Source organism: Vicugna pacos, chromosome 18 (genome assembly GCF_048564905.1).
Source record: "Vicugna pacos chromosome 18, VicPac4, whole genome shotgun sequence".
Lineage (NCBI taxonomy): Eukaryota > Metazoa > Chordata > Mammalia > Artiodactyla > Camelidae > Vicugna > Vicugna pacos.
Window position 1 is genome coordinate 4,261,394 of NC_133004.1, and position 18,161 is coordinate 4,279,554.

Below are 18,161 nucleotides of genomic sequence, written 5' to 3' on the forward strand. Positions count from 1 at the left end.
TGATTTTTTTTTAAAATTTACATCTTAATTTTCAGAGGTTAGAGGCCTCTAATTATTTTTCTGGAGACTTGTCCATGAACCTGTAAATCTACAATTAATGGACAAAATTTGGTTTATTAAAAAAAATCTATAGAATATTCTGCAGTCCATCCAAAAGGAAATGCTCATGGACTTAGAATGTTTCTCCTTTAAGGTGATTTCTCCTGTTTGGTCGAGCTTAATTTGTTAACAGCCATCCTCATCATCATAATGACCAAACTCGCTGTGAGTGGACGCCTAACTGAGGCTAAAATGCTTTGCTCATGTTTTACTTCATAGCAAGTGTTTGATTGTAGGTATCAGTGTCTCCTTTTTTGTAGCTGAGGGATTGAGAGATGGGTCAGCTTGCCCCAAATCACACGCAGCTGGCGGTGGCTAGCTCGATGCTGGAATCCAGGCTGCACAGGATGAATTCTCAATTGCTCCTCTAATCAGCTTCCCGTTGAGTGTTTTCCCGAACTCCTGTGAGCCCATAAATGACCGATTTTAGCTATCTCAGCCTGATGAGGTCTTCAAAGGAGAGACACCAGTGAGAATGAGAGGCAGAGTGGCATAAATTAAAATTGTACATTTTCACAAATGTTTTATTCTCAGGTAATGACTTTAAAGGTAATATTTTTTTAATTTAGTGCTTTGTGAGAACTAAAAACAAAACATTTAAAATAATTATTGTGCAAGAGAGAAGTGGTCTTTGAAAGTCCAACTGTTGCTAATGATGTTACTTGTTTTTTCTAGTGGTGCTTATTTACTGAAAAATTTCCAAACACTGAATTTGTTTTATGTAGTCTTAGTATGAAAGAAAAGTTTGTCAGTGAGTATTGTAAGTAAAATCCTTACTCTTTTCTTTCCTGATGATGAATATCTTAGTTGTTTACATGGCTTAAGTATATTTCATCATTTGTGAAATTTGAGTAATATGGTTTACCTTGTCTGACTGTGAGAGCTGGACGCCTTGTATACAAAGCACCGTAGAGGTGCTTAATAAAAATGTGCTGTCACAGTGACTGATAGTTTAGAAGTATCAACTCTGAATACTAAAAAGGGTAGCTTATTTCTGATGCATATTCAATATGTATATATATGATATACATTATTATGGCTTAAAGTAACTAGGATTGTTTTTTTTTAAGTGCAGTATGAAGCTTTAATGAAATCTGTGTCATTCTAGTGAGACAGGGACTACTTAAATTGCCTTAAGCAGACGACCTTGAAGATTATTTACACAGAATGTGTATTGTTACAGCTCAGAATTCATGTTGCCGTGTAACCATCCATCAGACATTTAATTTCTCGGGATTCTGACCAGAACCATTAAGTTTAGAAAAATCCACATTGATTATTTCAGGGAATAAGCTCCTCTCTTTTGTGACTAAAGAAAATTTTGATTTTTTTCTGCACTCTTTTCAGGTTTTAAAATTTCAAAATTTTGATTTGACATGTCACTTTTTTAATAGAGAGAATAAAGCTCATGCTGTTTTAATATGTAAATAAATGTTTTTGTATTTCAATACCCTTCTATGATTTCCTGGCTCTTTGAGAAGTATTTTGCAAGATACTTAGATTACCTACTGTTGGAAAAATACAGACGTGACTTTTATGAATATAGGCATAGTACAGTTCTGTTGGTTTTTACTACAGTGCAAGACATGAGACCTAGGAGAGCTTTGCTGCTGATTGCCAGGAGGACAGATCTCAGGTCTCAGTCTCCCCTGGTGTAAAATGAAGTGGCTGGACTGGATTCTTTCCTCTTCTAAGATGAGCTTCCATGAGCCTATGTCTTTTGTTTATATTTAGGAGTATTAGCAATATCAGATTAAATACTGAATACCCCTCCATCCCCCCGAAGCAAAGTGCAGTATATGCTACATAAGCTTCTAGTTATCTGATTCTCGTTTCTCATCTTACAGTCAATTTTTGTGTTGCATGTTTCCCGGCAACCTGGAAGATCTTTTTAGCCATAGGTGGCGCTGTTGCAACTTTTTACAGTCTTAATTTTTCTGTTTGTAAAATAAGGCTTAAACAATGTGATTTTATTTTGATTCCTTTGCTTAATGCTTCAGAATAGCACAACGTCCATTATGTCTTTCTACCTGGAAAATTTTTTCTGCTTATATCATAGTTTTATTCTTTTATCTCGCTGTGAACATTTCAGACTTGCTGTGCAAACAATGGCAAAATCGGGCTTTTCTTCTAGTGTTAGAAACCAGTGAGCCGGGATATTTTAAGACAGCTAGAAGCTGCCTCTGGAGCACCATAAAGCTGAAAAGTGTGTTGAGTTCCCTGAGTATTGACCCCGCCGCTGTGTGTTAATTGGTGGGAGTTGATTTGGTACATATATGATGGGGTGTAGTTTCTTGACTTGGGTTTGCCTGCACGTGCTGACACTGAACCATGTGATCCTGAGTCAGCTCGTTCTGAGTTTTCCCCTCGTCTGTGAGAAGGGGACACTCATATCTGCTTTGTAGAATTGTGAGAATTAGTAATTATGTAACATGTTTACCACAGTGGGTATGTCAAGAGAGCTCATAAACTTTAGCTGCTGTTTTGTGTGCAGCCATCATTTTATAGTCTTTGGTAATTACAAAGAAACAAGAAAATAAGAAAAGCTGATTTTATGATGAAAGATATTTGAGGAGGTTCCATAATTCCTACACCCATAATTTAGCATCAGCAGAGTCAGAACTGTTACACAGTCGCCCTGGACCAATGTTAAGCCACAGAAATTTTTGTTACTTCATATATGTTGGGGCCTAAGGGGAACCAATACTTATACACATGTTGTCTCCAGCAGCCAACTGAGAGATGACACAAAAGAGTAGGCAGGTGATAAATGTCTTCTTTGTTACTGATGAAGCCACGTTCTCCATGAACTTCAGGGCTGTGGATAAATGAGTGTCATGATACTGTGTCCCAGAAGTAGAGACTCACCCTGTCCCAGGTATCTCTGGGCCACAGCAAGCCTTCCCTTGAGAGAATGTGCCCCATCATGCACAGGGCTGTTCTGCAATGCAGCTGAGCATCCAGGGTGCTTCCCTAGGGTAGTCAACACTGGAGGGAAAGGAAGGGTTTCACATGCCCTGCTTGTCTCCCTGGAATCACAACTCAATCTGTTAATGTGAGGAGGGCTAGCTGTGGGCCAGGCGTCAGGGCTGTGAAGGGAGTAGCACTCTGCATGGCCCAGAGGAGTGGGGAGGAGGTATCCCTTCCATCAGTTTAAACAGGTGGTGGGATGGAACAGAAGGGTGCATCCCATGAGTTTATAAAAGGAGAAATAAGAATATCCTTTGGGTATTAGTCTAGCCAGGAAACACAGAAGATGATTAGGAAGGAGACTTTAAACCACTGTAAAATTAATTTGACATTTGTTGAGCACCCAAAATGTGCTACATTCTTTTCTGAGCGTTTTACAGAAATGAATCCTTCAATCTTCTCAACAAGCGAGTAAGGAAGGTTTGATTGTTATCCCAGTTTCACAGTGTGGAAATTGAGGCACACAGAGGGTAAGTTGACCAAGGTCACAGAATTAGTAAGTGGCAGAGCAAGTATTTTAACCCTGGCTGTATGGTATTGTGGCTCCCAGAATGGGCTTTGGGTGTTCAGATGTATCTGCATCCCTCGATTTCTGTACGTCTGTGCATCAATTAGCCCAGAAAGGACAGGGAAAGGAGAGTTACACAGGTGCTCACAGTCGTGTCTCGGCAACTGTCCATGAAGAGTGCACCGTGATTAGAATTAATTGTTTTCCAGGCAGCAGATCTGTTGGTATAACAGAAATTTAGTCCATTGAATTCATCTAGAAATCCTTCCTGCTCTGCTTCTGTCCACACTTGCCATGTGACTGCCTGCCCGTGTTTGGGCCGTGGAGGAGAACATATACTCATGGTTGAACTCTGATATTGCAGTCTGGTTCATAGTTTCACATCTTCTGTTACATTAATAAGTTAAATTTCTGGTTTTCTTGCATCAGTGTCTCATGAGTTTGGTTAATGTGAAACCAGTCCATGGGAGCCCAGGGGTTATGATGGTATAAATTTTTAGCACGTTGTGGCACTTCTAGCCATGCAGACATGACTGGGGGATGTACGCCTTTCTCACTGATTTCTCCCAACAGCAGGGTCCTCTCACGGATGTGAGGCTGGGAGCTCTCTGAGTAGCTCAGTCAGAGGCCAAGTCCACCAATCCGAAAATGATGAAGTACCTGGAAGTGGGTTTAATAAAAGTAAAGGGCTTCCAGGTAGTCCGATGGGCTGTTCAAGAAATTTGGTGAAAAGCTGTCCACTGTCTGTGGTTTAGCTGCTTCTTTGCTGTTGAAAAGTCTGGAGTAGATGAAGGGATTTTAAAAAGCAGAAAGGAGTGATTTCAGGTGGTACGTCCACACCGGTGAGAAGTGATGGATGACCGCCTGTGTGAGGCACAGACAGAGTCTTACAAACTTCATAAACCAGCTTCAAATGCTCTGCCATCTGAGTGCGCTTCATATGGGGTCCAGTTCATCACTGGTCACGCTGTGAGGGCAAGTAACTGACGATGGCAGAAAGGACACGGAGGCATCAAAAAGGTCTCACTCATGTTCCCTGTTTAAAGAATGTGGCACAGTGTATTATATTTGAGCTGGTTTTTCACTGAACAGTTTTTAGTGTTTTCTGGGACTCCCCAGTGCCCCAAGGTTCCATGCAGCTGGGTGTCCCCTCATTGCAGCTCCGTCAGCGCTTGCCCTGGGCTGATGTGGTGTCACGGGAAGCAGGACGGTCAGCGTCCCCGGTTCCTCTGAGCTCCGTCTCCTCATCTGCAGAGCCTGGTTTCCCATCCGTGTCTACTTAGTAGGGTTGCTGAGAATCACACGTGATGGTTATCAGGTGTGATTTCTGGTTGTCTCTGCGATTGGCAAATAGCCAATAATTGATAGAAACTCTTGTTTTTTTATTGTAATTGTGTCTCCTAGATTGCAGTGGTTTTTAGTCTGCATTTTTTTATAACTTTACTCATTTTTAAATATGCCCTTATTTTATTTATTTTTTTTTGAGGTTCTGGGGACTGAAGCCAGGACATTGTGCATGCTATGCAGGTGCTCTACAACTGAGTAATACCCACCCTCCTTTTCTGCACTTAAAAATAAATATTGCAATACACAAAATAGCTCTTAAACTCCATCATGGGACCTGGTCTCTGTATAGGCAAATGAACACGTATACTATTTCAATAAGAATAAATGCTGTTGAGACATAAGTTTCTGAATCTGTTAATGTGCTTAAAAACGATCATAGCTAGTGATAAACACGAGACTTAGATCAAGGACTTTTTAGGGTATGTTTTGCCATCATGGGAAATTACATTCTACCGAGAAGGCTAATTGGGTCTCTTTGATATTTGGATGGTTTAGCAGGTGATCAAGGCTTTCCAAAGCTGACAGTTTTGTATTTTAAACTAACTACAAAGTTATCTTCTAGAAGATGGAAATCCTAAGCTTGTGAATTTCCCAGTAATCCAGGGGGTATGTGTCTGTGTCTGTGTCTGTGTGAACGTTTGTGTGTGTGATTTCAGGAATGTAGAAATAAGTTCCATATAGACTTCTGATATCTTTCTCTTCCAGTTCAAGGTTTAAGCATATACTTACACAAATAAATTGATTTTCTTTTGTCATTTGGCATATTGGCGGGAATAAGAGGTTCTCATACTTGTTTCAGAAGGGTTGGGAAGCATGAGCTTAGAAAACGGGAGGAGAAAGAGGCAGGGAGACACTTCACACTTTGTGCAGTATATGAGAAACGGTAGCTTTTCTTTTCTCTTTTCTTCTAAAGCAAACTGGCTCTGAATTGTAACACACTATTACTCAGAATTGCTTTTCTAATCAGATACAAGTGCCTCAGATTTTTCAAGGCAACATGAATGATGAAATGTGTTTTAGCATTTATCTTTAAAAGTAGTTTTATTTCTCAAGTAAAAGACTATAGCCTGTTTCTTCCAGCGTCTCAAGAAATTCTCATTGATCTATGTACATGTTCTATGTGCTTATTTTCTTTTCTTTTTTTTTAAGTGCTTGTTTCATTGTGGTGTGAATCAATGTTTAAAATTTCTGGATTTTGATCTTTAGAAAATGCTGATATATCAGAACTGTTAAAAAACTGATTGTTCTTTGGTCCTTGTTTGGTGGGGCACCCTATTGATTACTCTTGTCTGTTAAAGAGAGAAATTCTTCCTCTAGCCTGCAGATCATTAAGTGTATGGTTTGCAGTATGCCTTTAAATTTCATTGAATGCATTGAACATGATTGTCCAGTGAATTTTGAGTTGACTCATAGTAATGACTTTGCTTTGATTCTGTGGCTTTTGCTCCTCTCCACAAGAGCTTGAATTCTCTGTTGCATTTTGTATACGTGTTCTTCACAGTGGAAGAAATTTTGCATTTTTTACAGAGGTGGTTTTTCCTAACACCTCTGAATGCCTTCTGTAATTGATACAACAAAAATCTGTTATTTCAATGCTTAATTATTTCATAAACTAGTTTTTGGCTTAATCAGAAACAATGACAGAGTGATAATAAAAAATAGGAAAACTTTCCTTCCTTTGAAGAATAGAAATCAGGTGGTCAGGCTCACCCATGCTTTGGGCCTGACACACTTAATCTCATGTCATTGTGTATCATGATTCGGAGATGGAGTTGCTTCAGGTTTATTGATTTTTGTTTTAACATTTGTGTTGAATTCTTTCTCCAGGCTTATGTATCTTGTTGGGTTTGTTGAAACTGTAGAAGGGAAACAAAAGCTTTTTTTGGTTTCCGGAGGCCTGAGTTGCTGATGATAAGGGTTGAGGGTGGGCTGAGGAACAGAGTGACACTCCCTCTGCTCCCAGCTGAAATTGATGAACAATGAAATCAATTAAGTGTATCGGTATTTGACCAATAGAAGTTAGCGAGCCCAAACTGGCTAGTTATGCCCAAAGAAAGTACTGAATTCACCTGCAGAATTAGGTGCTTTACCAAGAAGAAGCAGCTTAGAGCAATCAGAAAAATCAGTCCTATGATGAGATATAAAGTAAATATAATATCTTTTATTTCTGAAACTTTTCTACGTTAAGTTGTGTAGAGCTAAAATTAAGTTTCAAGCACCAGGAGTTAACAGTGTGGGTGGTTCTGTATGATCATTATTCAGGAATGTGCCTAGACTCTGCTAGAGTGGCTGAAGCTGGTAGGAAAAGACCTAGAGCCAGGATTTGTCACCTTAGGGTGTCCTCCATAATGGTTCCATGTGGGAGCCCATGATTGGGTTAACAAATTGTAACAGACCCCAGCCGCCTGTCAAATTTAAGAAGAAAACGTATGCTTAGTAACTGCTTTGCAAGCAAGTGCCTGTGCATCCTCACTCCTGTCTCCTTGCCTTAAAAAGCAGAGATAATGCTTTGCTTGCGTAGATGATGTTTTAGATAGCACTCTGCTCATCGCAAAGCAATGACCCAGGCCCACAGATATAAAGGCTGGGCTTGTGTGCAGTTAGATACTCTATTATCCCCCAAGCAAGGACCTAGCTGGTCTGGTTGTCTGCTTTGTAATTCACATGTCTAAAGAATGTATCTTATTCCCCTCACCCCATGACTTACCTAAAGATACACTAGGCCTTTGTACTCATGGTGGATTCTACAATCTCTGTCTCATCCTTCTTTCCCCAAGTTCCTGCTTACTATCACACAACTGTTAATGACGTTTTCCTTTGATTATACACAATAAATATGGGATCATTTGAGAGGCTCGTGGAGTTGGGTCCCTACGCCCTCTCTCTTTCGTGACTTTTTCCACAGAGTCTTGAGTATTCATTCCCTGTACGTAAGACTTCTGCCAGCCAGAACCCACAGTTCCAGGTGAGAAGGATGCAGGCTTTATCTCTCCTACCCGAGGGAGAGAGAGTAGAAAATTGAGATCTGCTCTTCCGTGGTCCCTTCCTGCCCCAGGTCTGCTCCAGTTCACCTGCAGCCTTCTGGCCTCTGCTCACACTGCCTCTGTCCCAGGACTGACAGCAGCCTTTTCTTCCCTGGTAAACATTTCCTGTGCCTTTTAGAAGTTGGTCTCTTCTCTGCAATACAACCCTGGCAGATGTGATGGTGGTAAACGTGCTGGTGGGCAGTCACTTGGGGACTGCCAGGAGCCATGCTGATTCTCCTGAGTCTCTCATTCGGGGTTACAGAACTGTCGAGCAGCAGAGGAAGCCCTTTAACGTGAGGCCAGCTCAGCATTGCATCACTTTCATTTTATTTTTGAATTTTCAGTGGAGAAATTATTTGTAGCAAACTGTTCCAGATTTTTGGCTGCCTGCTTTCCTCACCACCATTTCCTTGTTGGCTCTGGTGCTTGTTGTAAGAACCAGGTTTCTTCTCTGGTTATTTCTAGCAGCTGGGCTTGCCGAATCCTTGATCTGCATTTGAAGCAGAATGCTTCTTCGTGATGTCAAGCTGATTTTCCTATTTCTGAATATTTCGTGTACACTCAGCAACTCTTTCAAGTGAAATGCTCTTGTCCAATTCTGTTAACCCATATTTGCCGATCTCCTGCTTTCATGCTGAGGGCAGTTTCTTCTTCCTGTAATAAAAGTTAGCAATTTGCATTTACTATTTGAAGGTTCTGGCCCTAGGTGCTTTTGTCCTTAACAGTTTTAATACAATTCACCCATTAAAATGTGCAGCGGTTTTTACTCAAAGCCCAGAATTGTGCATCGCAGTCAATCTTAGAATATTTTCATCCCCCAGCAGGAAGCCCTGTATGCACAAGCAGTCATTCCCATCTTCCTCATCCTCCCCCAGCCCCAGGCAGCCATTGTTCTCTCTCTATGGATTTGCCTGTGCTGGACATTTCATGTAAAACAAGTTATTTCATGTAAATGGAACTGTCTATTGTGACTGACTTCTTTCACACTGAGCAACTTTTTCAATGTATTTCCAGGTTGTGGCCTGGGTCAGTACTCTATGCTTTGCTATTGCTGAATTATATTCTACTGTATATCTGGGCCCTACTGTTTACCCATTCATCAGGTGATAGTCGTTTGTGTTGTTTCTGCTTTTTGTTTGTGAAGAGTAATGGCGCCGTGAATACTCCTGTAGGAATTTTTATGTGAACATTTGTTTTCAGTTCTCTTACTTGTGTGACCAGAGAGCAGAAATGCTGGGTCATTCATAAACCAAATGTTCAACTCTCTGAGGACCTGCCAGGCTGTTTTCTAAAGTGGCCACCCTGTGTTACATCCTCACCAGCAAGGGCTGCGCGCTCCGCTTCCTCTGTGTCTTCATTAGTGCTTGTTACACCTTTTTTTTATTATAACCTATTGTAGTAAGTGTGAAGCGGTTTCTCCTAGTGGTTTTGACTTGATTTCTTTTACAGCTAATAATATTGAACATCGTTTGATTGTGCTTATTGGCCATTTGTATATTTTCTTTGAAAAATACATTTTCAGATACTTTATACACATTTTAATTGAGTTCTCTTTTTCTTGTTGAGTTGTAGGAGTTTTTTCTTTTATTTGAAGATACAAATACTTAATCAGATAAATAATTTGAAAAAATTTTCTCCTCTCTGTTGTTTTTTCACCTTCTGGATGGTGTCCTTTGAAGCAAATTTTTAACATTTGATGAACTCCAATTTATCACTGTTTTCTTTGTTCCTTGAGCTTTTGGGGTAATATTTAAAATCTGAGGTATTTTATTTAAACTTTTATATAAAAAATAACTTAATTCTTAAGACCGTTCTAGGAGATGGGTGCTGTGGTTGTCCCCAGTCTATGGATAGGAGACTGAGGTGCAGAAAATTTCACTGAAATATCAGTGTCACAGCTACCCAGTGCTGTGGGATTTCAGACCCTCATGTTTGTCCCCAGCATTTGTGATCTTCACCACCATGCTCCACTACTGCCTGGAATCATTAATGAAAAAGTTTTCCTTTTTTGATTTCTTGATTGTTTGTTTTCTCATTGGGGAACTCACCTCTTCATTTTCCTTGCAGAGATCTGTGTAGGTTTATTTTAGATCTCATGTACTTATTTATTACACAGGCTCCAGTGATGATTGTGCCTAGTTGTTCTAATCAATTCATACTCAAGTCTTTCCTGCTCATGACACTAAAAAGAGAGTCATGATTTACATAATGCTCAAAGAAGAATGTACTTGAGTGATTTTATTTTTCTAACCAATCAAACAAATCAAATAAAAACCCGGTGTTGGAACAGATTATAAGCCCTGCAGAATAGGGTCACTGTCTTCCTTGTGTTTCATTTGATTTGTCACAGTGTCTGGATAGTGCCTTGCTGTCCAGCAGTTTTGTGAGTATACGGTGCTCGTGAATCATTGTAAGGAAAGAATTTTGACAACAGACTTTGTTGTTCATTTCACAAGGGAAAAGATCATATAGAAATACTGCTCAGATTTATTTTAAAATTAAGCTTGGTGTTTTGAGAAGGGTTCAAGAAACCATACAAAAATCTTTTTCACTAATTTTAAATCTATCTTAGACACATTATGCATACATAGCAGAGTAACTTATCAACTAGTTTTGACAAGAGGTGTGTATTATTGATTATCTATTTTAGTTGAAATATTCTACCTGGGATAAAGTAATCAGTGCCCATAAATGAACAAATATGTTTGTATTTCTATGCAACATGGGAGCAGACTTCATATGTTTCTATATAATATATATGACTGTGTGTTTTAATCTGTCTGTCAGTGTTTTTATAGTTTTTCAGCAATGTTGTAACTTTAGAATTCTTCTATGGAAATCACCCCAAATTCTAGTGCAGTTTGTACTGTGTATCCTGTCTTATGCATGGGATTCCACTGTCCCCTCACTGAGGAATTTCCTCTCCTATTGAGTTAGTAGCAGAGTTAAAGGAACTGTGATTTCTAGGCCTTTGCTCTCCATGTGTTTGCAGTTGGCTGTCAATCAAGATTTTCTCTTTCTTGAGTTTTCATTGTTCAATTAGAATTTTGGAAATAACAATTAATATGTTGCAACACTCTCCCTAGAAACTTGATGTGTTTGTGCTTTTCAGTTTCCAATTTACAAAAAATGTAAATTCACTCCTGTTTTTAAATAGTCCTTTTTCACTAGATATTTGTTTACTTCTTTATAGTCAAAATATTTTCTTCCCAATGAATGAATCGGTTTGCATGTTTTAAAAGATACTTTACTTTTTAAATTTCTTATTCTAACAGGTATATTCGTTGTACAGAATTTAGAAAATAAGGATAAACACAATTATAACTTAAAAATGGCCTCTAATCTCACCTGGAGATACAGTTGTAAGGTTTGAAATTGAGAATTACAAGTCCTCTCAAACTCTTCTTCTATTTCAAGTACGGTTTGGTTACTGAGATCCTCGAATTCTCATATGAATTGTAGCAGCAGATAGTCAGTTTCTGCAGAGGAACCCACTGGGATTGTGATCGAGTCCACGTTGAATATATGGATCGCTCTGGGGAGCACTGCCATCCCAAGAATGCTGTCATTTGATTCAGGAATGTGCGTGGTGTGTCTGTCCAGGTATTTAGGTATTCTTTAATTTTTTTCAGCATTGCATAGAGTTTACATTGGATTATTTTACTATATATTTTGCCTTTATACTGAGGACAAGTGTGCAAGGTACCGGGATCAGAAGTGTATTGGAGCTCCGCAACTTGCTGCCACCATGGACGCTGTGCTCTTGCTTCGCCCACTGTACAATGTTGCACAAAATAGGACCAAAGTAACTCTCCCTTGAAAGAATGATTATATGATTGCTGGATGATGCTTGAGAGTCCTTGTGATGATGTCTTTTTCCCAGAATTTCGCCTCTTCTTAACTATGCCCTTTCCCTTCCTTTCCTCCAGCCTGTGTTTCAGCCTGCCTGTGGCATTGATTTTCCTTGTCTGTGGACTCTTCCTTTCACTAGTTCGTGATAATGTTACATGTGAGATGTGGAAATTTGCTAGATGTCAAGAAAGAGCAAATCCATTGCATGCTAGATTTTTTAGAGTGTGTTATTGTATTATCGATTGAAATGAAATCAGGCTGACCCATTGAGCCATCCCCTGAGCTCTTTTTGCCTTCCTACAGGTGATACTGCTCTCGTTGCTGCATGTGCCCTTCCCCCAGACTTGGTTTTGGAGTTAAGTCACCATCACTGGAGCCCTCCCTTTAAATGATGACGAGAACATTTGCTCTATCTCCTTGTTTGGGGACTTCGATGAGATGAGGCAACAGATAAAGAATGGAGCCCCACCTCATTCTGATCCCCGCTCTTTCCGTTCCTTTCTCCATGGGAAGAGTACAATTCAAAAATATAAAGATTGTGAGCTAATGAGATAGACAAGACAACCGATCATTTATTAAATACCCTTTCATGCCAGAAACAAATGTATTATACACACAAAAGCACATAAAATACGGTAGTACTGTGGTTACAAACGTGGGTCCGAGTTCGAGTCCTGGTCTGTAGTGACAAGTCCTGTGAGATGGAGAATTGATAGGTCGGCTTAGCCTCTCTTGGACTTGTTTTCTGTCCTGCAGAGATGGGGCTCGCTAGGCGTCCCTCCCCCATAGAGGTGCTGAGGGGTGTAAAAGACACGTGAAGGCAGACCGAGCACAGCTGCTCTTTCCTCGTAAGTGCAGGATAGCATCGCTTTTGCGGTGATGGCTTTATGACCGCACCGTGTAGACTCTCAGTGCTCCAAAGGGATGCCTTGCAGATTGGAGATGGGATTCTCACTTCTGTAAATACCCAAGGATTGTGTTATTGGGCCTTGCAGATTTGACTCTATTCTTTAGAAAGTACATAATGTAGATATATTTTTCAAACATGCATGAATTTTTTCTTTTATTATTTATAGTTCTACCCTCTCATCTCTTGGTGTGACTTTTCATGGAATCCAGGAAACAGTCCTAAGCAACCTGCCTCTTCACACTTCTCCGTGGTGGTTTCCTTCCCTGACTAGAAGAGGGTTTTGCATAGGTAATTTTGATTGCTCCCCTTCTCTTGGAGACTCTCTGTTTTTCTGCCCATCTCTCACCTGTCCATCTGTCCATTTCTCTACCCACTCATTCTTCTGACTTGTTTCAATAAGCATTTCAGGCAGCTTACAGAAGAACAGATACCAAATACACAGGTGAGAAAATGGGGCCAAGTTCATACAGTGAGGCTAGGTGTTGAGCCTGTGTGAGAGTTGCAAGCGTGAGACACACGCCTCTGCCTTGTGACTTATAAGATAGACAACATCAATGTGCCTGAAGCTCCCAGCAGACACAGGGAAACAGGGTTTGTGGGAGATGCTCATTGGCTGTGAAATAAATAAGTGGCTTAGTAGAAGCCCAGCCTTTCCAAGTACTAAGGCTTAGGAGAATATTTTAGTGTCTTCCAAAATCAGATTATTGCATCTTTTCTTTTTCAGAGTTTTATGTATAGTTGGTTTACATTCTATACCTGGAAATTTCTCCAAAACTGCTGCCCACGTGAGTCCCATGACTCGGGAATGGGGTGGTTCTGCTCATTGACGGGTGTTGGCCAGAAACGGAAAATGACAGCCTCAAAGGAGCCTGGGATTTATCAGTTATGTTTTGTCAGTGCTGTAGATTTCAGAAAATGCTTTCACCTTTTCTTTCCATCTGAGGCAGCAGCGCGCTCTCTTACCAGCATCAGGAGCTCAGGGCCACGGGATGGTGGGGGCTGACTGCACTGCCGTCAAGACAGCTGAGCTAGTCACTGCAGGTGTGGTTCTTTTACATACTGCAGTTCATGCTCTTTACTAGAATGTTTCAACAGGGAGTTAATTAACTGAGTTAATTAACATTTTATAAATATGATGCTTTGTTGAAAAGACAGTCATAGGCAGAATATAAGTTGTGATCACTTTAGAAATGGTTTCATTACTGAAATTTCAGTAGGAAAGATCCAGTTTATCTTATTTCCGCCTCTCTTTAAAAGTAACAAAGAAACAAGACAGAAAAGGCAGAGGATGATTTCTGTTCTTCCTCTCGGCTTGCAGGCGCCCTCACCTCCAGTGGCATCCATCCAGACACCAGCACTGACACTGGCCGTGCTCAGAACTGCCTCAGCCCTGAAGACACATCTGACAAATGGAAGGGGGCCGCGCCCTGTTACAGCAGGTGCTCTCACTTTGTGGGTCCTTATGTAACTGCGCGGTGTTATTCAGGATCGCCCTTTCTACACTTTGTGACGCTGCTGCGGTGTCTCCTAGTTATTTGTTTCTGTAAGTACTCGTGTAATTTTCCAATGTGTGGTACTAGACATCTAAAAATGCATTTTTCAGATGAAAAATAGTGTGTATTTAATATAAATGTCTGAAAAAAGGGTCAAAAGGATCTATCCTGGTGCCAGTACTCAGAGATAATAATTAACACATTAACATCTATTTTCTGTTCTTTTCATCAGTGTGTATTACCTCTGTCATAAAAACCAGCGAGCAATGTGTGCCTGTATACTGTGTGGAGACCTCCATTTTCCATTCGGCTTATTACACATTTTTCTACAATATTCTATCTCCCCTGGCATGATTTTTAATGACTAGTATAGCATTCTGTCTTGTGGAGTCCTCGTCCATTTTACTTTGGACTTAAATAAACTTTTAAATTCCAAGTATACTTAACTGAAATTCTGAAAAGAGATCTGTTGTGGTACCGAAAGTCCCCTACATCCCTTCCCCTTTTTTCCTGAGAGTAAAAACTGCTGACAATGTGGAGTATATATTTCATGACCTTTATGCCTATGTCATATAAATAAACACATACATACACGTATATGAGAAATCTATGTCTATGTGTGTGTATATATGCTTTATTGAAAAATAAGGCCATACTATATGTTTTCTGCAGCTCGGTTTATTCACTCAGGTATATATCACAGACGTCCTCTCCCTCCAGACTCACCCGGTCCTTTCAGATAGAGTAGAGGGTTTTCCTGATATGCAGGTTTGGTCTCTTGTGTAAGGACACCTTTCGTGGGAGCGTACTGTGGACAAGGCCTTGGACCACGCCGAAACACCGGAACTTTAGTGCCCACAGCTCACCGTGATTTACCGCATCATTGTCTTGATGGTGGACACTTAAGTTTTCTCCATTTTCCACTGTCAGAAAGGGTGTTTGACTGGCATACTTCTTATACAAACATTCCTGTGATCTTGTATGAGTATTATTTTCGTTAAGTTTTCTGGAAATTTAGTCCTTGGATGTGACAACTACATAAATCACAGGCTCCTTTCAAGTGAATCTAGAAATTCCTTCTCCTGTGGGGCATGAAAAGATGTAGAATAACTTATGTAACCAATTCTCTATCGCTGGATATGATTTCACTTCAGCTTTTCTTCTCACCATTGTAAACAGTGCTGTGTAAATGCTCTGATAAGTACATCTTTTTGAACTGAATTTTTCTAAATGAAACGATTCCAAAATGTGGAGTTCAGCCTGTGTGTACACACGTTTTTCAGAGTTTACATATCCATTGACATGTCATCCTCCAAAAGACCGCTCACAGTTTGTTCTCTCAATGATGGACACTAGCTAGAATATCTTTTAAAAATATGTGCCAATATGATGAGCAAAAGTACTTTTTCATTGTTTTAATTTGCACTTGATGACCAGTGAGGTATTGAGCATTTTTCACTCATTAGCCATCTGACTTTTAAAAAGTGAATTATCTCTTTTGTCCTTTGCACACATTTAAGTGAGGCAGCTTCTTGTTGCTTTGTGACAGCTCTATGTATATTATGAACATTAACCCCTTGTCTTCATCAACATGTATCAGAGAGCTTTTCCTTGTCATTTTTTGCCTTTCATTTTGTTCAGAAGGTTCATTTTTGTTGTGGCCCAAAATAATCTTAAGATTGTAAATGTCTTCTTTTTGGGTTTTATTCCTGATATTATTCTTAGAAATACTTTCTTATAATGGTATAAATTTCTTCTGTAGGTTTTTTTAATCTCTAAGATGGAGATGATGATGGTACTTGTTATAGTGAAGAGAAGTTGAATTAATATGAGCAAAGAATTATATTCGCTGTTATTAGTACTTTCTAATATTCACATCACATTCTGTAATTTTTCTTGCGGTCATTATGACTGGAATAGAATTTGTTTTTTCCAGGGGATTCTCTGATTGTCCCAAGACAATTATTGTAATCCTACTTTGCTTTTTAACTTGAAATCCCACCTGTAAAGAATACTTATGTACACTAGAGTCTCTTTTTGAGCTCATGGTTTATTTTTATCAATCTTACTTTCTTACACTAGCACTATATCTTACATATTGTAAACATTTATTTAATATCTGACAGTGCGATTTTTTGATTCTCTTTTCGATCCCAAATTTTCTTGGTTAGTATTATGACTTTATTATTCCTGAAGAATTCTAATATAATTTTTCAAGTTAAAAAAAAAAAGAAGTGCTGTCGTGGGATTTTTTAGTACTTTTGAATTATCTTTAGGAGAACGTACATTTTTACAAAACTGCTTTCCTCCATACAAAATGTTGATGTCTCTACTTTCACACCTCATACTTTACCCCACAGTACAGTCCTGTACTTCCTCCATGTACAACATGGGCATTGTTTTTGAGTTTATTCCAGATTATTGTTGATGTTTTTGTTAATTATTTAAGTCAGAATTTTTTGCTATTGTATATTTTAACTGTTAAAACTGACACCTAGGAAGGCAGATTCGGTTTGTAAATACTCACTTTGTAACTTCTCATTTAAAATTGTAAGTATTAAGTACTTGTTACAGAATCCTTTCTTTTCTGTTTTTAAATATTTGTTTCCAAGATTCTCAAAATGGTCATAGCAAAGTAGTATATGTGGGGACAGAGATGGAGAGAGGTAGTGTGTCTCATGTACAAACTGTGAGCACTTTCATGGCTGTGTTTACGCTGGAAAAGCCACTGAAGAGTCCAGGATAAAACAGGGGTGGCTTTGTATGCAGTTGAAAGCCAGCTTTCTTGCCTGGTGAAGCCTGGTGGGCGTGACAGGTAGATGATCAAGGTCGAATGGAGGTTATTGGCTGCACAGAGCGCTGTGTCTGAGAACTGGAGACCATCGCCATGGGAAATGCTTGGTGCCAGGAACAAAGCAGAGGAGCTGGGGACCCTGTGTGTTAAGGAATTTCCAGCCCTCGGAGTGGGAAGATCAGACTCTGCATTCAGATCTGAGTTTGAATTCATCCTGTTTAGTTTACTTGTCCTCTGACTTTTGTCAAGCTATATACCCTCTTTCACTTCCTGTTTTCTTATCTCTCAAAATAGGAGAATTACAGCCTGCTGCTAGATTGTTTGATCAGGTTAAATAATTAGTGTCTATTAGATGCCACGTACAGTCACAAGCTCAGTGAGAAATGGGCTGTCACCTGTTCTTCTGCAACTCAGTGCTTGACAAGACATGTGGGAAAGCCAGTCCCTAATTTGTGTGTGATGCAAGTAGGAACAAAATTAATGTCTTGCCTTTCCCTAGCAGTATACTTACAGCTTTGCTTCATTTACTTCTTTCCTCCTTTCCTTTCCCCTTTCCCATCCTCCACCAAAAGATCCTGAGACTCTCTCAGAATAGTAGATTCAAATTACTTTAAAGGTTGGCTCATCCTCATGAAATGATAGTAACATAAAAAAAATCTGTGCACATCCCAGAATACATTGTATTTGATTTACACACACACGTGTGCACACATACACACACACAATCAGGCTACCTTCCACTTGCAGAGGGATAAGGACCACTTTTTCTGAGTTTTCACTCACTGAGCTTGAGAACAATGTCTCTTACACAGACTTTCACCAGGCTTCGTGCATGGTGTTTTTAATTGAATTTCGGCTTTGTGGCCATAGATATAGTCTCCTAATAGAAGAGAGAAAGTGGAGACATAGACATTCCGCTGAGATATTGGTGTCATCATATTTTAGTTGGAAAGGACTTAAGACAGCATAGAGTCGTAATATTATATGGGTGAGAATCCATGATGTTGTAACTTGGACAAGAACATGGACCTTCTGCCGTCTTGTCCACAAAGGTGAAGAGGCAACTGGGCAGGGGATGGTAGGGATCCTTCTTGCTTGAGTTCCATGTTCTTGCTAGTTTTCATTGCTCAGTTGCCTTTAGTTTATGTCCATGAGGCCTCTC

General features: G+C 39.7%; 1 protein-coding gene across 1 annotated transcript in view; it reads left to right on the top strand.

Annotated features, from left to right (window-relative positions):
• The window catches only part of LOC140686864 (trafficking protein particle complex subunit 9-like), a 146,516-nt gene that overhangs the window by 47,301 nt on the left and 81,054 nt on the right, over positions 1 to 18,161 (top strand). Inside the window, exons 7-10 of the mRNA XM_072942039.1 lie at positions 11,368 to 11,553; positions 12,879 to 13,000; positions 13,656 to 13,753; positions 14,031 to 14,151. Coding sequence (XP_072798140.1) covers positions 13,702 to 13,753; positions 14,031 to 14,151 — 173 coding nt within the window. The 5' untranslated portion in view covers positions 11,368 to 11,553; positions 12,879 to 13,000; positions 13,656 to 13,701. The remainder of the gene's footprint in view (positions 1 to 11,367; positions 11,554 to 12,878; positions 13,001 to 13,655; positions 13,754 to 14,030; positions 14,152 to 18,161) is intronic.